Source organism: Meleagris gallopavo, chromosome 2 (assembly GCF_905368555.1).
Source record: "Meleagris gallopavo chromosome 2, MGAL_WU_HG_1.1, whole genome shotgun sequence".
Classification (NCBI taxonomy): domain Eukaryota; kingdom Metazoa; phylum Chordata; class Aves; order Galliformes; family Phasianidae; genus Meleagris; species Meleagris gallopavo.
In genome coordinates, this window is record NC_139405.1 from 76,418,845 (window position 1) to 76,442,718 (window position 23,874).

General features: G+C 39.9%; 1 protein-coding gene across 1 annotated transcript in view; it reads left to right on the forward strand.

The window, feature by feature from the left end:
* Positions 1 to 15,773, forward strand: part of TBX18 (T-box transcription factor 18) — a 46,326-nt gene extending 30,553 nt beyond the window's left edge. The window contains exons 8-9 of the mRNA XM_085217685.1: positions 13,397 to 13,510; positions 14,793 to 15,773. Coding sequence (XP_085073811.1) covers positions 13,397 to 13,510; positions 14,793 to 14,803 — 125 coding nt within the window. The 3' untranslated portion in view covers positions 14,804 to 15,773. The remainder of the gene's footprint in view (positions 1 to 13,396; positions 13,511 to 14,792) is intronic.
* Positions 15,774 to 23,874: the final 8,101 nt, after the last annotated feature.

The window sequence follows — 23,874 nt, forward strand, 5'->3', positions numbered from 1 at the left end:
GGCACCCTCAAGCAAAAGGAGCAGATGCCCATAGCCACTGTCTGGACTTGATCATAAAGGAATAAACAGTACTGCCCTAATGCAATTCCATTTCCTTGTGCCAGGTTCTTTGCTCTTTGTATTGATCCCCTGTGACCTGCTATGTCCAAGACTGACCAGAATTAGCAGGGACATTTGGCATGTGTCCATTGTCATGAGGGAGGTTGAGTCAGTGTCCAAAAATGGCCTTGACCTAACCTGCTACTGAATGACTGGATGCAAGTTACTTGAGCAATCACCCTCCCTCTAGTGTAAAGCAATGTACAAAACTTGTTCGGGGATCCTGAAATCCTGCCTGCATCTGCATAACCGGGGCTTTGAGTGACAGTAATTGGCTGGGCAGAGTGAAGGTGTCACATTATTCTCAACCAGCTTCAAAGTCTTGTGGGTAGATATAGGGTCGAAATGCATTTCATATACAACTGGAATAAAGTTTTGTGTAAAGACCTTATAAAACCTCATAAGAACTTTTTACTAGATCAGAGGCCTCCTATTTTCTTATTGAACTCAATGGGAATTTTGCTACTGACTTCAAAGAAAGTTGAAAGGAGTCACGAGGGCTTGATTTCTACTAATACATGTGTGCTTCTGCACACCAAATTTGCATCTGGAGGAGACTGTTTTAGTTGTTCTTTGTTGCTGTAGTTGTTGGGTGTTTTTTTTTTGCTACTTGAGAGTTTCTGTAAGCACAAGATCTGGTATATGTAAATTGTCTGCACATATGAGCAGATAAAGCTTGTTTCTTTGGAGAAAAGTCACCCATATACTACACATTGCACACATGCTTTGAGAAAAAAATGGATTAATTAAACTATCTCATCTAAGAGGCATCCTACTCCCAGGAGATCAAAATATTTCCTAAGCACATAGTGGCTGGTGAAGCAGATTCTGTTCTTATCTCTATCAACAGCATACAACCAAATCAAATATAAATGAATCCTTTTCAGGTCTTTTCAGAGGCTATAAAATTGAAGGCTTCAGCTTCTGTTCTATAAACAGTAGTAGGGCAGCGTAAAGAACAGATTTAAGAATTCAAACAGTTGTCAGAATGGTTTAAAACTTACTTTGACTCACACCGCTTTTGAGTGCAGATTTGTCCATTCCTTTTCTGCAGCAGTTTGAAAATAATTAGTTTTATCAAATACACCAAATCTAACACTACATTAGATAAGAGGGCTTCTTACAGAGCAGTACAAGTTAAAACTTTGATGTTTCAGAAATAGGCATGAAGCTGTAGACTGGGAGCACAATTTGAAAAATAGTGACTCACTGTGAAAAGGAGAGTGGCCCTGCAAATGCCTACAAATTATGTACAAAATTGGTACATCCTAGAGATTCCCAGGGACCCAAGTGAAATCAGACTGAGCTCATCTCCCTGTCATTAATGACATGCTCTGTCTTCTTTACTGTTGATTGAGACCTTGCTGCTGAGAACTTTTCTTGAGGAATGATTTCCCAAACATCAGATCTTTGTGCTAGGGATAACTCTTGCATTGTGTGCTTCAATATTTATCATCCTATTCTTGCTAGTTATACATTCTCTGTGAGTCTAGATAATTTCACTATTTTCTAGATTTTTATGTACTCCAGATATCAGAAATCTTTATCTTAACCTTCCTCAGTGATCCTGTTGCCAAGTCTTATGCATTTAATTCCTTCAACTTTCCCTGAAGGATGACGCCAAAGAGCCCAGACGAAGAGTTGAGGCTGTATCTGCATTTCTGAGTAAGAATAGAGCAGAAAGCAGAGAGAAGAAAACTGCTCTGCATGCACTTTCCCTGATGCATGATTCTTTCTATGCTATGCGAAGGTTGGGAATGGAGCAGAAGATTGCTGAAGCTTCATAGAAGGTTAGTTTAAATTGGTGAGAATTCAGGGAGTTGTAAGATGTAGTAGGTAGGAAGAGACTGTAGGGAGTAATAACAAGTAGGGAGTTTTGGTGAAAAGCATTTGGGTAGTCCCATAAGGTATCAACACCTGATTGCTGATGGAATAAAACCAGTTTTCTAAGCTGACTGATGTTTGTCTCCTTCTCGAAGAATATATACTTAGGATTCACACTCTGAAACTAAGCCAGCCAACTTTCCAAAATAGGTTTAATATCTTTTGTTATATTTGAGGTCAGAGGGCTTTGCTGCAGCTGCAGCTGAGCCAAATAATCCGGACTTGCTGCAGAAGTTACTAGTCAGAGCTCTGATTTGTGTCAGGTGTAGGTTTAAACCAGATGTGACAGGGATACTTTCTGGTGTTGAAAGCTAAGGAAGGTGTCCCACACTTCCTGGGAGATTAGCCTTGGGCAGTCTATACCGAAGAAAGTAGCTTTAAAAGGCAGACAATAAAAAAGTGACATTGGGAACAGAGATATAATTCATCCAATAAACAGTAACATCCAATAGCATGGCTGCAGTGGTACCTAGTGTTGATTTCTTTATGCTTTCTGGAAGACTTGCTTTATGTTCAGGATTAGCTTTTCAACATCCAGTGCTGATAAAGGCTTTTGAAAGGATGTAGGTAGCAAGCCATGAGATAAAGGAACAGAACAGTTAACAGATCTCTTTTTGTTAAAGCTATCATAGCTGCCAAACCAGAGAAGGACTGGGGACAGGGGTAAGCCTGATTTGGAGATCCACATCTCTTAAAGGATGGAGTCTGGACTATGAAGAAATCAGTTTTGGTCAAGAGGATATGAGTAGATTGAAGGGATATCTGCGCATGTAAGTCACTGATACAAGCAGAGTGGAGCTGATGGGGTGACAGCTGTGCTAGGCTTGCCTACCATTGTGATCTGCAACCCTTGTTGCAGAGTGAACAGGAAAGGCTTTGGTGCTGGTTTACACCAGCCATTCTGACCCAATAAGCAGATATTCTAGCCATAGTGTTCCATACTGTTTAATCACGAGGTTTATGCTCACAGGTCCTGATCGGATCTCATAGCTTCTCACTTTGCACTGACAGTAGTGCTTCAGTGTACAGTAATCAGCAACTGAGAATATGCTGACAGACAGTTTAATTGTGATAATTAACAGCAATTTTCTCACCTTGATTAACTCAGATTCTTTTCTATTCTAAGCTGTTCAGGCCACTTGCCTTTCACTGAGGGTCCAGTACTGCACCCTGTTTCCCTAAGTGTCAACAAAAACAAGTGTGTGAAATACCTATGTGTTATCGTCTGCTCCTTGGAAACTCAAAATACTCTCTACAGATGCAAGAGTGCAGCACAGCTCTCTTCAATAAGCAAAACGACAACACATGTATTTAAATATCAGAGCCTGAATGGAGTCTGCTTCTTTTCCCACACCTCTGTAAAATCAAAGTTTGAGACCCTGTAGGAGCTCTTTTAAAATATCCTGGCTTCCTTGCTGCAGACCATATGTTGTTTCAAAAACCAGGGCTGCAAACTCAAATAATTGCATGACTTGCACTCTATCACTGCAGACTGTGCTCCACTGGCTTCAGCTGGCACGGTTTGGTAGCTGTTACAGATGCCACAAGTCATTGCTTTGAAGTTTGCACATTTAAAAAAAAAAGAAAGAAAGGAGGAGGGGGGAAAGGGGGGAAAAGAAACCTTTCAGAAGATTTGCCTGACTTTCTGCTATGAGTAAGTCGACATTTTGCAACATCTGTCATAGCCCTTGCCACTTTAGCTTCCTCCCTCTGATCCTGCTCATGTTTTCCATGCTCACACTGGAGAAGCTGTGGGCTCCTGCCTTCAGTGAGGTGCAGTGGGGAAGGCAGAGAAGCCCTGAGATGCTGTCTTGCTCCTGGGAGCAAACTGTCATAATGCTTTGCAAAAGCCTGTCCCTGTGGAAGGGGCTGAGGTCTTCCTGAGGAGCCTATGGGGGACCCAAATGTTGGATATTAGGATATTTAGATATCAGGAAAAGTTTCTTCTCCGAAGGAGCGGTGAGGCAGTGGCACAAGCTGCCCAGGGAGGTTGTGGAGTCACCATCCCTGGAGGTGTTCAAGAACTGTGTAGATGTGGCACTGAGAGATATGGTTAGTGGCATGGTGGGGGTGGGCTGATGGTTGGATTAGGTGATCTTAGAGGTCTTTTCCAACCTTCCTGATTCTACGATTTTGTAAAAGCACCTCCTAGCAGTGATCCTTTCTGCTGTTCTGAGCAAAGTGCTGTGGGTCCTGCATCAGGGGGTCCTGCAGAAGTACCCACCTCCTCTTCTTGCTGTTTGGAGGCCCAGAGCAGTGGTTCTATGTCCTGTTCAGGTGTTAGCATCAAAGAAAATAAGTTTTCCCTGTTTATTTGGTTATCAATTCTCATCTTCCTAGATGCAATCTGTATAAACTCATTCAGATGTTAAATGACAGCGCTCAGAGTGAAAAGTGCATCCTCAGTGGACTTGCAACCAGCTTGTTTTAGTTAGTTTTTGGAAATAAATATTGCCAGCAGAAGACAGAGGTGATACCAGCGATAAGATCGAGCTTTGACTTACAGTACTCTAACATTGAGGAACAGCACTGGGTGCCTTCACTTTGGCAACTCCAGCTGGCTGTACAGAGAACTCACAGCAGAGTATCATTTTGCATGCACCATGAACCCGACGCCCAACCCTCTGGCACACGGCTCACAGGGCTCAGCACATAGTGCTCATGCCTGCAGAGGTGCCCTGACCATCCTCATGGCTCTGGCTATGCTGAGCACTCGCTCCCTTCATTCAAGCTCTATGGAGAATAATTCCACCCGGCTTGTTTTCAGGTCTGAATTTGGGGCTGGAATTCATCACCTTGAAGCTGCTTCCCCCAGTTCAGTGGCGTGCTGAATCGCAGGCATCTGTAAGCCTTGTAATCCATTTCACCCTGCTTGCCTTTCACAGAGAGGACAGGATGAGAAGCGGTCCCACTCCATAAAAGCATGCAACACTGCCTGTAACCCTTTTTAAAGGCCAGAGAAAGGTGTCCTTGAAACTATTAAGAGGAACTATGTGACTACTCTTTACAGTATTATTTAAAGTATCTGCTTCAGCTTCCTTATTCATTTCCAGCATTGTTTTGTTTTGTTTTGTTTTAATTTGGTAATAATATCCTGAGCACAGCACTCATCTGGTTTAGTCAAGGTGGTGCTACTGAGGGCTTTTCCCCCCCCTCTATACTGTTGTTCTGTTTTATAGAACATGGGAAAAGGGTCAGGGCACAGATAATTAAAATGCCAGCACATGAGCAGATTTTGTCCACATGTTCTTAAGATCTTCTTGTTCTCGGGTTTGCCATTTCTATGCACCAGGTGTTAAGATCAAGTTATGTTAAAGGAGTTTCATATTAAGAAAGTATATTTGATGTGGTATATTATTAAAGTCAATGTAGCTGGCAGCAGTGCTGTCATCTTACTGAGGTGAAATGGAAAAGTTTGGCATAGAGCTGCATTTTGCAATCTTTTACAGTGCAAAGCATTTAGGTTTTGGGAAAATGGCTGCACTTTGGCAGACACTGTGTTCTCTTTCCCCTGCTGTCATGAACTGGGAGGGTTTCTAACCTTTGCCACTTGAAATCCCATTAAGATGAAACTTGCCCCAAACCTGTCAGCCATGTTGCTTTTCTTAATATGCTGTTCATTAATTCCATATCCTCTGTTGCACTAATAAAAAGTGGCAAAAAAAAACAAATGCAAGGAGAGGAGAGGAGAGGGGAGGGGAGGGGAGGGGAGGGGAGGGGAGGGGAGGGGAGGGAAGGGAAGGGAAGGGAAGGGAAGGGAAGGGAAGGGAAGGGAAGGGAAGGGAAGGGAAGGGAAGGGAAGGGAAGGGAAGGGAAGGGAAGGGAAGGGAAGGGAAGGGAAGGACATTTAAAAAACTGCTAAATGACACAATGCCAACCAGTGGTAATTTACAAACTTTGCAAAAATTTTAGCTACACTGAACACAGAAATATATATATTACTTTGATAATTAACATTGTTAATGAAAAATATTGTGAAACCTTGAGATACTGACATTTGTGAAAATTAATTGGAATCAGGTTGTATTTTTCATAAAGGATGTGATTGTCTCTCATAGTACTTGCAAAGAGTTCAGATTTAAGTTTCCAAAGCATTTATCCAGGATGCCATAATTAATTAGGAGTCAATACAAGAGGAAACATGAATGGAAAAGCAGTTAGTGGTAGAAAGGTGTGTTTTCCTCATGTAAAAGTCTTGAGCAGAAGCCACCTTTGCTCTCACTTTGCCCTTTTCAGTTATCAGGATGTCTGGAATGGAGATCAAAGTGCCACATAGAAGTGATGCTCTGGGCAGCCAGAGCTAGGGACTCAGCTGTGGCATTGTTGCTGTCTTTCCTGTACTTTCCAGAACACCTTTGAGTGCAGAATCCAGGCAGAGAAGGAAGGAATGAGGATGGAAAAATGTAGACATTGAGTGAAATGAGAACGTACCACGCATGCCTGAATATATCATGCCTAGCTCACATCACTTTGTACAATGCAGGATTTAACTAAGAAGGGAAACATGAAGTGAGAGGCCACCATTTCATGAAGACTGGAGTCTGTGTATATACATAGGCTTTATTTATATTCTTCGCAGAAATCCACAACTGGCTGCCCAGTTATTCCTTTATAGCCCACAGCAATCTTGCATTTGTAGGTTTTCATTCATCTTTATTCCCCCAGCATGTAAACATGGTCAGACAGATTACTTTTTACAAGCACCTCTAACTCTCCCAGAGATGCAAAGCTTAGGTGTCTGCTCAGATGGAGCATGCAGATGTGTGCAGTTAATTAGGGATGAATCTTACTTAAGATCACCTTGCTAAGGACTCTGACTCCTCTTTATGCATCTCTTTGTGTACCGGCAAGCATTGTGTGCAACACATGGCAGCCCTTTCTCACTGTAATTCTGATATGCTGTAATGGCTGTTCACAAGGATGGATAGTGATAGAACAACGGGGAATGGTTTTAAACTGAGACAGGGGAGGTTTAGGTTAGATATTAGGAGGAAGTTCTTCACACAGAGGGTTGTGACACACTGGAACAGGTTGCCCAAGGAGGCTGTGGATGCTCCATCCCTGGAGGCATTCAAGGCCAGGCTGGATGTGGCTCTGGGCAGCCTGGTCTGCTGGTGGTTGGAGACTCTGCACATAGCAGGGGGGTTGAAACTTGATGATCATTATGATCCTTTTCAACTCAGGCCATTCTATGATATGATTCTATGATTATCATTTTTCCAAGTTTTGTTCCTTCCAGCCCTCTGGTTGCTCCTCTGTCACACTTTGCAAGGTGCCATCCATGTGGTTGGGTGACACCAATACCAGTGCTCAGAGCTACAACCTGAAGATGAGAAACTTTCTGTTTCTTCCTCAAGCAACTCTGAAATCATTTTCTCTCAGGGCTGGAAGTGCAAAGCATCTGCTTAGAAGTGGAAAACCTGAATATTTTGAACATCAACTGAGAGTTAATTCTTCAAGCACACCTCTGGAAAATATGCTGAGAACAGGACAATCTCAATTCTCAAAAATGTGCCTTGAGAGCTGAGAAGGGCCAACATTTCAGCAAAGTTAAATTCCCTATCCTTTGAAAAAGAGCTCAAAGATCCTTAATATAACAGAAAACTAGGTGTATGTCTGTCCCTCTTTGCTTTTTTTTTTTCTTTCTCTCTTTTTCAAAGAGCCATGTCCCCCTCCATACTGACCCTGCATTGTGTTGTTACCAACATCATGAAAGTTAACAAAAAGCGGAAACGTGTAATTTCACCTGAGCTGAAATAACACTACAGCAGTTAGGTCTGTCATAGCTGAGACTGGAAAGAAACGTACAGTTACATCTCTATCAATTTTTATATCTAATTATAATGTTCTTAATCTCGTACAATTTTTGCTTGGCTGAAACATTGTATTTGTACTCATTTGAGAAAAGCATTAATGGTTTTATCAGTCATGAGTAATATAGTCACTTCCATTTCATTCCAATATCCACACAATCATGCTTTCGTATTATGTTTACATATATAACTTGTTATTATTTTATGTAAGTATATAGATACATATTTATACACACACGCACAGACACATAAACTGATAAGGCAAAGTATTTCAACATTCGGCTTTCAAAGAATTATGAAGTTAGAACAGAGTGAAAGGTTCACAATGAAACTTAAAACTTTACTGGCTATAATATTTCATTACTAACACAAAACTCAGTTCAATACTTTACTCAGGCCAGGTCAGTTTATTTTTAGCAGGGAGGATGGTATGTAGTTAAAATTAAGGTTAAGGTTTGATTTTCATTGCAAATGGTTTGCACTACTCTACAGAGTAACTCCTCAGAAAAAAAAAAAAAAAAAAGATATATATACCTATATTTATATAAAGAATTAAAGAATAATGTCTGCTGATTGTAAAGAATGTAAGCTTTCTAGATTTCATGCAATGACTTCTGATTTGCCTTGAGTTGCTGTGTATATGGAAGGGATCTGAGTTTGCACCTTCATGTTGTTTCTCCCACTGCACAATACTTTTTCTGACACTGCAGGGAGGGATGAGGTGAGTGCGAGCTAGCTCCTAAATGCAGTCACAGTGCACAGCTAACTTAATTTAACGGACAACAACACAGCTTTGAACAACAGTAAACTAAGGAATCAACTCCAAGCAACAAAGTCATTTCTAAGCTTTATTTGAAAGTAGAACCTACTTTCAAGACATGTAAAAGCATCAGGTAGTTATAAACACAGCAGGTCAGGCTGTCCAGAGAAACTGTGGATGCCCCATCCCTGTATGCGCTCAAGGCCAGGTCGGGTGGAGCTCTGGGCAGACTGAGCTGGTGGGGGCACCCTGCTCATGGCAGGAGGTTGGAACTGGATGGGCTTTAAGGTCCCTTCCAACTCAAGCCATTCTGTTATTCCATGATTCTATGATTCCAGGTCATTGAAAGGCAAAAACTGAGGAGAAGCAGGTATCTTTTCCCCTGTTGATTACTCAGCACTCTTGACCAAATAACTTATTGTTATGAAAAGAAATATATAGAGCTAATAAAAGTTGATGATTTTGCTGAAAGACATGTGAAAATTGAGAAGGGAAAGTGTGTCAGTATCTGTCATGCAGTAAGGTCTCAAAACGTTCATAAGCAGGAACTAGGTTCTTGCATCTCTGAAGCTGTTGCATGGCATGGCCCAATGACATGTTCCCCGTAAAGATTTTGGAAAATAAAATACGTGCACTGAAATTGTACACCTGCCACCAGTTCCCTCTCCTATGTGCAAGGAAAACAACGCTTGTGAGCAGAGACATTTTAAGGTCCTTTTATAAAAAAAACCATCATGCCCTGTATTGTACTAATATTTTCTTAATCTGAGCAGATGTTTAAACAAAGTTATAAGACTGAAGCATTCATAGCTGCTGGGAATTGCAGTTTACATCCCTGTTCCAAGGCGGAATCATGGAAAGTTGCCACAAGGAATTATTCCTCTGAGAAAATGAAGCTTAGGTTTGGAGGTGACAGGCTCCCCATGAGGAGAAACAAGGAACCCCTGGAGAAGTTCTTTTCTTTGGCACTCAGCTTTATACAATCAGAAGCCCCCCTGGATCTTCTGCAATTTTTCCAATGGGTGGGAAACGCAGTTAATATTTAGGAAAAGCAATTTCTGACTGCCAAAACTGCAGTGTCTGACAGTTTTGCATCCAAGCAGAACTGATGAAAATCCAAATATTTGTGGATTTTGCTTCAGATGCAAATATTTTGTATAGCTTGAATCCCAAGTCAAAGTCCCAAAGGATTTTTGATTAAAACTCCTGATAGTCATACTTCAGTGTTTCCCTCATTTCAAATAATATCAAGCTGAATCTTTCTTAATAACTTTCTGAGTGGATATACATGTCAAAAATGTTTTAGCCTTGTACATGTTTATAAAGCAGTATGTGTTTTCTCAAAGCCAGTTTCAGTGAGGATTTTTATGCAGGGTGTGTTTTATGGCTAAAATAACAAGCAGAAAAGATGATTATTTGCCAGGAGGTATCATTCAGACAACCAAACCGCACACTTATTGGCCATGGGTCAATTGTGGTATTGATTGCCTTCCACAAAATCAAATTCTGGAGCAAAAAATGTCACTGCTTAAAACAATGGTCAAGCTTGTGATTATACCATTTGGAAAGGGCACTGCGAAGGCCAAATATATACTGCTGTCTTCTGTCAGTCAAGCAGACAGAGCAGAACTGTTTGCTGTAAAGAGAATTGTGCGTGAATTGGTCTCAATTTTTCTTTCATATCTCTGTATTTTGTTTGATATATTCAATGACTCCAGATCCAAGCCTTCTTATCAGTTCTTGGAAGCACACAGATGAGGTAGATGACTGAGCTGTTTTGTCCTAGTCAAAATCTTTCAGCAAGCTTTTCTCATCAGTGCCAGCTATAGAAACTGAGCTGCCACTCGATGGGAACCAAAACTCTGACATGAGTAATAACTGATTAAGAGGTAGGACAGAGAAGATTAGGAACAAAAGGTGGCGGGAAGTCATGAGTGAAATCCTGCAGGATCTGAGTTCTGGCCTGAGCTGTTCAACATGTTCATAAGTGATATGAAACAAGGAATGAATTATGAGGTGACAAGGTGCACTGATGATAGTAAGCTATTTAGGGTGGTAAGGATAAGGGCCTCTTCATGGTTGAAGAAGGGCCTGACTAGATTAAGAAACTAAGGAAAAGACAAGATTAAATAACTGTGTGAATGAAAGATACCTACTTGAGGTAGGTAAACATGCGAATATATACAAAAGAAAGAAATAGTTTCATTTTTACCAATTCAGTGGTCTGCCATCACTGCCTTTTTTGAGTGAGATCTCATTGTCACAAAACACACTTCCTTGAGGATAACGTCCCAAAATAGAATAACAGTGAAGAAAATAAATCAGATTTTGGGCACTGGTGGGCAAGAAGCCCACATGATTACAGTGCCATACGGTCCATGGTGACCCAGTCAAGCCTGAGCAGTGTAGGCAGTTTTGGCCTCTGTCTCTGCAGGACTTTAGCAGAGCTGGAATAAGGTCTAGTGAAGAGCAGAAAGAACTATTAAGATAGTTCAGCTTTCATGAGGAGTGTGGATTGAGTAGAGCAGCAGACAAATGATAAGGTACAGTACTGCTCTGTAAAATCATGCTTGTCCTACAAATAGCAAATAAGAAATAGATACCCATTGTCTCTTCCAACACAGAGCTAATGAAAACAGAATGAGTCCTTATATGAAACTGATGGATGCAAATGTCAAGGAAACAAAGGAGGTTTTTTCTCCATTAATCATTAGTAAACTATAGAAAACCTCATGACTGGGTAATTTGGATGATAAAAGTTACTGATTGGACAAAGAAATTAAACAAACCCTACTGAAGGCATGAAAACACTCAAACAGGAAAAAGAAACACAGAAAAAAACCCTCAAACAACTACGTATTCAAATACTCCCCAAGCTGCAAATAACTTGGGGCTGAGGTTGTCTTTTGGGCAGCTATCACTGCAGGCTGTTTCTGTTCTTGTTGCCTACCTTACATGTCTGCTACTGACACACTGGAGATAGGATGCTCAACTGGATTAATTTCTGGTGTGATCCACTAGAATTACACTTATATTCTTGTATTCACTGCTCATGATGTGAGTTTTTTTGGTTACAACTTTGTGGACAAGTAAACAGTAGGAAAAGAGAAAAATTGTTGTCTTACATACCTACTCCCCCTGCCCAACTCCCCCTCAAAAAACAAAAACAAACAAACAAAACCCCAAATATTCTGATTATCTGAATAATTATTTACAGTAAAAAATAGTTTGATGGTTAAAATTGCATTTGAATTGCACATGGAAAAACAAAGTCAACTACTGTGAATCAGTCCTTCTCTGCTTAATAAACCCACTGTAGTATTTCTGTTCTGAATCAAATCACTCCTATGCCTTTAATCTTGCCCTAGGATAAGACCCAGGAATACCTCCATGGGTCACTGTAAAAACTTTTGTTTCTTTCCTTTTGCTTTTTTTTTTTTTTTACTAAAATAAAAATGTCTTGTATGTCAGACTACTTTGAGATGCACTGTTTAATCACATCACAGAAAGCTGCAGCAAGGCATTAGTTAGGCAATTTTCCTTGTCCAATCTCTACAAGCCACTCCCCTGTAAGAAAGGAACTTGACCTGGCAGTCACAGAGCACACAGAGATGACTCAGTCCTGGAGAGTGCACAATAAACAGGAACAGCAGCACTGCTGTCAATCCTGACAAAAATAAGAAATTCAGAGTTGTTGAAATGATATGGACACTGTTGTTGCAGATGAGATAACAACTCCACCAACCAGAAAGAAGAGCAGTGAGCGCAACTGTTGCTAAACACAGGGACTTTTGACAGGCTGTGATGATAAGGAGTTCTCAGCTGGCAGGCAGACAAAATGCATCCCTGCAGAATGTCTTGGAATTAAGGGAGCCAAAGTGCATGCAAAACAACAGTGTGATGCGAAATAAGAGAGAAAGACAGAACTCATGTGGCATAAACTATAGAAGATCAAATTTAAAAAAAGAACATTATGTCACTGTGAAGTACGCACTTGAACTTTTCTCAATCAAATTTGTCTGTTGCAGAAGAACATGTTCCTGGCATTTCTGATGTTTCATTTATGCTGACTGTGCTGCGACTCACAGAAGAACTCTCAACAATTATTAAGAAACCCTGGGTTTTGAAGCTTCACTCCACTAGTTGTAATTTCACTGTCATCAATGGGAGACATTTGCATGTAGTATTTTTTCAGCTGCAAATGCCTTTTATTGCAGTTGAACATAATCCAATACCATTTTCTTTCAGATGTTGATTGAAGAAAAAAATTATGATATTCAGCTTTTTCCTTCTGCATTAAAGTGAGACAATAATTTGAAGATCTTGATATTTTTCAATATAAGAAAGAGTGAGAAGAAAAAGAAAAAAACTACCACTAACAGAGTCACTTGATTACAGTCCACGGGGAATGTAATTCTAGTAAGATATAATGCAATTCAGTGATGGAAAACTCAAATAAAATGTCCTGAAAGAAAAAAGCCTAGTGACTGACCACTGAAATAATCAATGTGATAAAGGTTATCTTCCAGAAAATTCTAAAGCAAGAGTAAGTATTTCTCTCAAACACACATTTGATTCATTGCAAGCTCTTGAGCTTGAAGGAGGAATTCAGTCAGGAAAGTCCTATATCACCGGGGGCCTGAAAAGCATGGTTATCCTCCTACAGCCAAAGGAAAGTAAAACCCTGAAGCAAGTCACATTTGAGATCAGGAATTGGCATCCAGCCAGGAATAACCTGCTCTTAAATTGGCTTTCTGGGAAGAGGCCATCTTGAGCCACTCCTTGGGTTCTCAAGCAACTCCGACTTTCAAAAACCACTACCTTATCTCCTCTTTTTCAGGCATCACAAGGGCAACCTTCTGGACATCTAGATATCAGCTTGATCAAATTGACATGAAGAACTCCCTGAAATCACAGGAAATTGGAGCCCAGATCCTCTTTCTTGGAGAAAAAGGTATGTAATGTAATAGGTATTCAATGATAATGATTCCAAATTCTGCATTGCAAGGCCAAGTGTGGGACATAAATGACATATATGCTCTTAAATCGTTTTTGTTTGTTTCAGTGATCTGTGCAAGGTGAATTTGTATGGAGGACTTCTGGTGCAGAAGAATCTGTGATTAGGATAAACCTATACAATTACTTTTAGATATCTCTTTGCCTTATATCTCCTCTTCATCTTTTCTTCTTTCATTAAAAAGAAAGGAAGAAAAAAAGAAGGAAGGAAGGAAAGAAAGGAAGGAAATAAGGAAGGAAGTGAGGAAAGATACAAAAAAAAAAAAAAAGAGAAAAAAAGAAAGATGTAAAGAAAGAAAAAGAAAGAAAGAAGGAAAGAATTGAATATATTGCAAAACTCTTGCTTTTAAAAACTAAACATTTACAGAAATTACATCTGAAGAGGCCCCTGGGAGATGCCACCGAGCTCTTCTAACGTGAATAGCTGTTTGATCTTCAGCATTTATCAGCAGTTCAGTTGAATCCTCCGTAATTCTGAAGATCAGTTCACTCTTCCACTTCCCATGCAAAAAATAAGTTCAGAAAATTCCGTTCAGAAGAAGGATATGATGCTGGCTTCCTAGCATCACAGCAATGTGCTAGCTTCAGCAGGGCTCAGGCTGCTGTGCTTAAAGCATGTTGACATTTGCTGGTGCCTCTGTGTGAACAACTGGTGTGATCTGTGATCTGCTCTGTGGGCAGGTGAATGGCAGGCAAATGCAGGCTATGCACTTAGCTGGTGGATGCTTGTCCTTGCAATCTGAATCCCTGGCTGATGTAAGAGAGCCAGTGTGTTACCATTTCTGCTGCCTTGGTTTCTGATACCACCACCTTCTCAGTTATTTTTAGTTGGGACTGAAGGGAAGTGTCACAGTGAGTTACCCAGCAGGTTTGCTTATAGTTTGCCACCAGACTATTTCTGGGGGCTTGTTATGCTCAATATTATCTGTTAATTGCTATATTACAACAGAAGGAAGGAAGGAAGGAAGGAAGGAAGGAAGGAAGGAAGGAAGGAAGGAAGGAAGGAAGGAAGGAAGGAAGGAAGGAAGGAAGGAAGGGAGGAAGGAATGGGAGAGGGAGGGAGGAAGGAGGAAGGGAGGAAGCTAGAAGAAACATCATGAAATGTAACTTTTCAGATCTAGGTTCTGGTTCTCTGTACTGTAATACTAATATATAAGCAAAATGCATTTCCATTTCACAGTCAGTATGTATGACTAGATAATGTATTCATTCCTTTTCAGCAACTTTTTGAATGTAGTTGCCTTCCTTGGCCAGAAGTCTTCATATGTGGAAATCAAAGAAAGGCAGGAAAAACAGAAACAAGTATGATATGGTCCACTCCCAGCTTCATCACTTGTGATTTCTTTTGCATTCATCAAGATGAAGAGGAGACTTTGAGTTACATTCCTGAACATTTTCAAAATGTTGAATTCACTGAATCTGGACTGTATTTGGGAATTCTAAATGTGTCATAATGTGTCTGAATTTCACAGTTTCGGAGACTCAGAACATGAAATACAAAACTATGCCTAGCTCTATTAGCAATAAGTTTCTAAGGACAGATTGAGAGTCCACAGCAAGATGAGCTTGGAAGAGAATCACTATTTCCTCTGGTGCTGAAACGGATGAAGTCTTTGGGAGTAGGAAGCTTGCTATTGACATCTATTGCTGAAGAGGGAGAAAAGCAGCTCAGCCTGGCCCGAGATGATCACATATCGGAAGATGGATAGGGTTGGAAGCTGGTTGTGAGTATATACTGGTGAACAGTGGGAAATAGCTAAAACAGACCAAACTATTTTCATCTTTTTTTTTTTTTTTTTTTTTTCCCTCTGTGCAAAAAGCGCTTCTGGGTAAGAATTCATTCTGACAGTTTGTTTTAATTCGTAAGAATTAAACTTGAAGGTCAGACCATAAGAAATCTATTTACAGCTAGCTTTATGGATATAATGTTGTGTTCTGTATGCCATTTTTATCCTCCTAAGATCATCACCTCTTATTCTGAAATACTATACCATATAGTAGCACTATCTTTTCCCACCAGAAATTCAAATCATTTAAGAACTAGCATTGTGATTTCTCAGCACTTACAGTGTTGTCATGTAACAGTTATATATATACATAAATCATGGCTGTCATTTGTGAAAACACACGGGAAGGAAGGAAGAAAGGAAGGAAGGAAGGAAGGAAGGAAGGAAGGAAGGAAGGAAGGAAGGAAGGAAGGAAGGAAGAAAGGAAGGAAGGAAGGAAGGAAGGAAGGAAGGGAGGGAAGGAGGGAGGGAGGGAGGGAGGGAAGAAGGGAGGGAGGGAGGCAGGGAGGGAGGGAGGGAGGGAGGGAGGGAGGGAGGGAAGGAGGGAGGAAGAGAAGGAGGGAGGGAGGGAGGGAGGGAGGGAGGGAGGGAGGGAGGGAGGGAGGGAAGAAGGGAGGGAGGGAGGAAGAGAGGAAGGAAGGAAGGAATGAAGGAAGGAAGGAAGGAAGGGAGGCAGGGAGGGAGAGAGGAACATCACTAAATGTAACACCGAGTGACCAGGAGATCATTTTCACATGTAGTTAGTTATTTGCTGCAGCTCTCTCATTAATGCCTAATTGTGGTTTTAGTTCATTTGCCAATTTTTCATCTTTTCAGGAAGAAACAGAGACAGGAATTGCCATCAAATGCCCACTTGTAGTGAAACCATTTGTGTTATGTCATACAGTCCTTTAGTACACATAAATATGATTTCATATGCATGCAAAGAACTGTTTTCAAAGAACATCACAGCTCCACAGAGAAGGAAATCAACCTGAACATACTTCCAAACACAGACTGATCACAATTTTGTTGGGCTTGACTGAAATTATTCTCAAGTAAATAAATTTGCCTTCACTTAAATCAGGTCTGAATTTTGCCCTATGTTTTCTTGGAAAGAACAAATAAATCCCAGCAACAACAGCAAAAACATGCCTGAATGTATTAAGCAGCTATTTAAACCATTAACAATATAAGTTTTCTTGTGCATCAAGAGGGATTTAAGCTTCCTGCAACAGCCCTCTGGGATGGATGGCAAAGGACCTGTGTTAGCTCAGCTGGCAGGTCCAGCACCTTTCGGAAGAGTCATGCACCTTTCCTGATATGCAATAGTTCTCGCCAGGCTTGGAAAAGTTGGAAGGGAGGAAGGAAGCTTCTCAGGTCAAATGAAGGAAGACTTTGTTTACTGCCCTTTAATTGCATAGATCTAAGATGGCAAGGCAGTGTACTCTCACCTAAACTCAGAAGAGCACCAACAGAAGCAAGGTAAGAGAAGCAGGGCATATGTGCAATTAGCAAGTCCACAGAGCAGCCAGAAGCTCAGGCTGTTCTCTCTTCTCAGCCTACATCTATTTTTTTTTAATTTATTTTCTGTGTCTAATGAAGTTTCACTGTTTTTCCAAGACTAAATAAAAAGGAGTAAGTACCAATAGCACAACAGAAGCTCTCGAAGCTCGTACAGCAGGTTTTGTTAAGACTCAAATTTATACATATCTTGATGCAAAAACATTGGTAAGCCTCATTCACCGTCTTCACCGGGGTTCACAAATCAAGGATATTTAAGTACAAAACTATTTGGATTCTGTAGGAACTAAAATACAAATTTGATAGACAAAAACATCATTATATTTTGCCCTGTTGTGAAACCTTCAGACTTTCTTGCAGTCAAGTGAAACTATTCTCTCTGAGAGACGAACATATTCCTTTACAGGTACTCTGAGGAGGAGCTGCACTGCAATGTTGACAGAAGTTGACAAATTCCTTAAGTCCTACTGGTCTCCTTTGTGAACACCAGATGTTTTATGTACATGTGTTTCTATTTGTATGACATTGTAACTAGACAGTGGAATAGGAAAAAAGATCTTGGGCCACCTATGCTCTTGGATGCAGCACTGGAATTATAATGTTCTGTGTTTAATCCATTAGCAGAAGAAGATAACTGCCTCTTTATTAAAACCTAGCAATCTGTTTCATATTAATATAAACTCTGAGAAGAAGAGCATAAATCCTAAGTGAGCAGTGCTCCAAATGTGCATTTGAATAAAGTGATAACTCTTCAGAGAAGTAGATTGTATTTATATATTTTGGATAGAATGCTTATATATTTTGGCAGGCCCACACATAGAATTTGCATGTTAATATGCTAGTATGGATACGCTGTTTTTAAGTAGCACACATCAGAACTTTTATTGTTTTCCTTCAAGTCCCTACCTCAACATCACTGGCTACAGGAGAATGGGGCCTTTAAGATGCAACACTATTGAGCTCCACAACTTCTAAAACTTACTAAGTACTAGTCTGTGTAAAATTTCAAAACAGCTCAAGCATTTAATAGCCACGGCAACAAGAATGGAAACCTAGGATGGGATAAGAAACAGTGACAGATTCAGATTTGACTATCAGTTAAGTCTATAGATGATGAATTCACAGTATGTTTAACTGCCATTCATGCTACTGTCCAAGCAAATGAAAAAACATGCTCTGAGACTGATAGGATTCTTCTAGTGGCATGTTTATGAGGTATCACTTCTTATATTTATTAATCCTTCTCATTAAACTCTCAAGTTTTATTCTTGGAGACCATTTTTGAAGTTTCTATTTCTGAAGACAAAAGGATTCAAGGGATTTGAAAACTCAGAATATAGATGTATATTATTGCTTTCTCCAGAACTTACTGCAATATATTAATCACAGCTATGTTGTTTTTTTTTTTTTAATTTGCTCAGATATTCATTATTAATAAAACTAACAGTGAAAACACTCCTAGCTATCTTCAGATCATTTACACGTAATCTTGGCAAAAAGGGAGATTTTGACTGATTTTGACAAAAACCTGTGAATGTTCTGCACATGCTTCAGCCTGGAATGCTGAATTTGTTTCGTAGAATACCTTTGAGATCTGCCCATCAGAAAAGTTAGATTTAGAAGGATATATTCAGAATGAAGAAATTAAATCAGCTACTTCCTGCAGGTGCCTTAGAAGCGTTCTGTTTTTGAACCAAGCCACCATGCCTATGAAGTTCATGATCACACAGCTGATGCTTTGATGCACTGGCAAAGAGCATGAGCTTTGTTTTGTGCCAAGTACCTCACCTGAGGAAGAATTACACAAGAGTCAGAGAGAGCCAGTTCTTAAAGCAGTAGCTTCCACTATAAGAGACTGTTAGGAGTAATATCTGAGAGATGTAGTTGAGAAGGCATACCTTGTTAAAGGCAAACAGTGAAACATTCTGAAATTAGGACAGGAGAAGGAAAGGAAATTCACGACATATCCGAGGGCCAACATTTTTCTTAAAATATATGCATGCAGTTTTGAATTATTCAATCAGACCTGAAAAGCTCTCATTTAAGAAAGGTAAAATTCAGGTATTAGAAAATAAGCACCAAACTTCTGAAAGAAATGCAGTCTCCATAATCAGGCACAGTGGAGAGAGAAGTGCTCAGTGGTTACAATTCTTTCCCCTTAGGGGACTGGTGAGGGGTTTCAAGGAGTCCCCTGGGACCTCAGGCAATGCTTGGCTCCCTTTCATACAGTGGAACTCTTAGATGCAGACACTGAAAAAATAAGCAGCATCTTCCAGCCCTACCTGCCTGCCTGCTACCAAAGTCCTTGTCCACAAAGTAGAAATTGAATGCGAGGTTCAGTGCACTTCTCAGTCTTCATGAATTCAAGTTTCCATATCCCAAGAAAGCATCCTGATCATGTGCAGGGAGGGACTTATAAATGTGAACAGCTTCTGAGTGAGAGGAATGGAGATTCTGGACCCTAATCTGTATGACTCCAGTTGTGATTCATATATCATTGAGGGAGAAAGGGAGAAATGATACTAAGGTGCTCTCATCAGCAGGAATATACACACACTACTGGCCTTATGGAGGTGATGTGCTTGAGTATGCAGGGTCAGAATGGAGCAGGAAAGAGAGATGATGCAGGTCTTCAGGGTCCTCCCACAAAATTACTTCTATCCCTGTGCGATGTCAGAATGAATTGCCTCTCACAGTAGATTGTGCAGCTGTTCAAACTATCATTGTGCTGCCCTTTGGCTGCATGCAGCTTGGCTCTCTCTCATGCTGAACATGCCTCTGAGCAAAAAATTCCCAGATAATAGTAATAAGATAACATGTCAAAGTAGCTGATGCTATTTTTTAAAAGGTTTTATCCCTCTTCTCCTCCCTTAATCTGGTGGCTAACATCTTAGATATTGAACCACTTGGGGCAAGGCCCATGTCTTCCTATTTTTAGAATGTACCCAGCACATTATAGGCCTGATGCAAGCCAAATATGTTATTATAAGCCAGTATTGGAAAAAGGCTGTTGTTAAAAGCAATGTACTTTGGAGGTTGCCAAGCAGGCTGTGGAGACTGCTGGATGGTATAGACATGATTCACCTCCTTCCACCCATCAGCCTCTTTCCACCTCTCAGAAGCTTTGACAGTTGCACTCTGCTGAAGATATTTGTTATGTGATTTCATGCCTGTAAAACTTTATCAAAGCACTTATCCCTTCCCATCTCCTTGAGGCTAGAGCAAAAGCTATCACTGTGTTCTTCTTAGAATCTTCTTTCTTTTCGTCAACCTGGCAACCATAGATTAATTGCCTGTGCGTCCTTTATGTCTGTGTGTTCTCTTCTAGTCATTGACATTTGTTCAGGGAGTTGCTTCAAAAATTACTTTACGAATTCTATTCCTTTAGAATGTCCTTAACAGCGAACCAGCAGCTTTTCTTTTTTCAGTAAACTCATTTTAGACTAATGCAAACCCTCTCTCAACAGGAAATGGATTTATTTATTTTAAATTCTTTTCATTAGGATTCTATCAATTCTATCTATCAGCATATTAACAGATATATTGTTATTCTACATATCCAAAAGCTTCTGAGAAGCAACTCTGACCGTTCTTAATAGAGGAGACTAATAATGATCTTTTCCAGGTCTCCTCTCTCACTGTATCACACAGTGTTCTCTATTTTGTACTTAGATACACTGAAGAAAATGTACCCGAGACATTTTTAAGTGGAAGAAAGAAAAAGAAGAATAGATACGTTCACACGCTTTTAATTTCTTATCTACATCTTTGAGCCAGAATAAGCTTACAGAGCTGGAAACTACTTAGTCAGCAATCTCCATAGAAGAGGAGAGAGAAATAGAATTGTCATTTCTACCTCTTAAGGACATTGCTTTGTGAAGTCTGTAAGACGTAGCAATGTACTTCTAATTTTCCTAAATATTCCAAGTTCTACTGGCTCCTCTCAAAAAGCAAAGAGAAAAAATAATCAATTAGAATTAAATTATATCTATAAGTTTTTAATATTGACACTTCTCTGAAGTTATGTCTGTGATATCCATCTCTTTTTATTTTCTTTTTTTCTTTTTTTTTTTTGCTATCTTTCTCTTCATGCTTCATAAGATATGCTTCATCAGGATGAGTAACTGGTGCTGGTTTTGGGACTGTGTTCATTAGTATTTCCATATCGTTTTAATATCTCTTATACTGGAATTCTAAAATGTGCATGTGTATATATATCACATGGTGTTCCACTTGGCTTTGTTCTGTTACATTTTCTCTGTAGCAACTGGACGTATCTGGTCTACTTTTACCGTGTAGATCTGGGATACATTACATCTGAAAGATCGTTGTGTGAAGACAAAAGCCAGTGAAAGCCACTATCATTCATTCTAATTTCTCTTTATTTGCAGTTATATTAAGTGTAGTTCATCAAGAATTAGTAATTTCCTAGGATCTAGAAGTTGAGTATAAACCTAAGTAGAGATACGTCCGCAAAGTATTGAAATAGTATCTTAATCTCACTCTAGAATAAAAGTAAAATTAGATTTTTAAAACATTGACTTCCAAGAAAAGCAGAGTGTATCTGCTATATATATTCCACGTTTCTGTTGGATATGATGGCCACAGCCACTGAAATATGTAGGAATTGAGCATGAACTCAGTATATCTGTGATAGGATCCGTTTGACTTCCTTTCTTCAAAAGTCATTTATATGTAAAAAAATGTAGATGATATCCCAAGGCAAAGTCAGCTCTGCACTGTGTATTCTGGAATAGATCTCAGTATAAATAGAAGAAAAAATGAAAATAAAATTCCAGCTGAAATACTTGTCCAGGAATAGTCTACCCAGATTTAAAGGTTATAAAAAGCCAAAACCAAAGACGTCTTTTCAACACTAATCTTATTTTCAAATTATTAATGTCTATCCAATAATAACATTGGTTTAAAAATAATAATAATATTTACCATCCCCGAAGTGCCAGAAATCAAACTCTTTGGGCTATTCATTTTTAGTTCCTAAGTGACATATGGCAAGATAATATTACCAGCCAAAATTTTCTTGCCTGGGCTGTTGGATCAAGTATGTCTGCACTCTCGAGACCATTGGGAGCTGTCTCTGGGATGTGCCAAAAGTTTGTTACTCACTGTTGTTTCTGTTAGATACTGCTATGTTGTGCCACTGTTTAAATACGTCATTAGCACATTATAGAAGTGAAGTAGAAAGACAAGGCAGGAAAGGTTTGGGGTCAAGGGTAAATACATACCTTGGAAAGTATCCATCATTTCTTTTTCCTTCATAAATGTAAGTTCTACAGTTCCTTGTAAAAATGAGTCTGGGATTTGCTGCTCAGATTCATTGTGAAACAACAGGAGGCTCTGAGAGTAGGCATTTTTGGTAATGTGAATGTCACTGTTAGGAACTGGGAGCGAATGGGGATGTGTGTTGTTGCAGATCCACATGTGACCTCCATGTTTATGAACACACAGAACTACAAGAAATCCTTGAAATCTGCCTTGCTTGTCCAGACTTTTCTGCAGGGCAAAAGCAGAGAATAAATGCATTAAGCTTGTCAAGATGGGAAACCTTAATAAGGAAATCCTCTTGGAGTGAAGACTTGGAAAAATCCTTCCTGTGGATTTTGTAACATAGCTTTTTGTGATTCAGTGGCTGATTCCAAAGCTTCTGAAACAGCTTTTCTCAGCAACACTCAAAGCAAGCCGAATTTCACCAGGAATTAATTCGGCTTATGGCATGTTTGAGAACGGCAGCTAAGTGGAGAGGAAATTCTCTTACATCCTTGTAAAAAAATACCTGGAGTGGATCTAATAAAGAAATAAAGGTAAAGAAACTGAAACTGATAGTGGTTTTGCAGTAAGCACTATAACTTGTAGTTTGTCTTTATTTGTTTGTTGTTTCTAAATATCACAGAAACTGTCATAGTTGTGATTTCAGAGTGAATGGTGACTCCAGTTGTCAAAATCAGAAAACAAATGACTAACTTAATGTATTTTTTCATGTTTTACCTTTACATAAAGGTCTGGGACAATCTTACCTCATCGTGGTACTGGTACTTCCAAAAGGTACAGAAACAAGTTCCTCTTCACCACCCAGGTAGACAGTTGCTATGCTGACTTGCCAATCAAATAGAACTGGCTGCCCTGAAAGCTGGGGAAATTTGTTGTAGTTTACACTTGTGCACTGTCAAGTGATTTCAGTCATTGTGGCTGGAGATGATGTGAGGAGTGATTAGCACGGCACTTGTCCAAGACACAGCAAGGGTTATGGCTGCCCTTATGGTCAGCAACTGCACAAATATGAAATGGGCTGAGTTGGTGGAAGTAGGTTCCCACAAATTATTTGAAGTGTGAGGCTACCTCCTATCTCTATTTATTATTCCAGTTCTTGGTGTAGCACTGATGAAAAACTCTGTTTACTTTAAGCTGTTTCCATTATCGGAACAGTGTTAGAAGGATTTCTCCCCAATGCTGCTTCCACAATAAAGCGCTGGCAAATGTGACATTGTGACAACCTTGTTTAAAAATATTCAGCTTAAGACGAGGAGTTGTATTTGTTCTGTAAACCTCTTGGTGTTTCAAAAACAAACTTGTACGTCTATCACCTTTTGGGCCTAAACTATCCTGCCATAAGATCTAAGGCAAATAAATATTTGTCCATTGTGTGTCATGGGTTGGGCCAGAGCTGGGAGCAGATATGAGCCCTGGAGGACACTAAGAATGACCCCCAGATTGTTGCAGCGTCTCTTGCATGTGTGCACTATTTGGGAAAGTGGTTCCTGAGAGTTTCAGACAGTACGAGAGCTCCCATCTGGGAATCTCTTTGTGCAAAGTTATGGGTAAGTCTAACGTGTTCAGCCCTTGCTTTCGTTTCAAGCAATACTGGTGTCAGATGAAGACATACAAAGAAACTCATTTAGACAGGCTTTACTACTCCAGTGGTCTGATGTGCCCCCTCCCCCCAGTCACGATAGGCTTGGCAGACAAAAAAAAAAGGAGGTTCAGAGAGATTTTA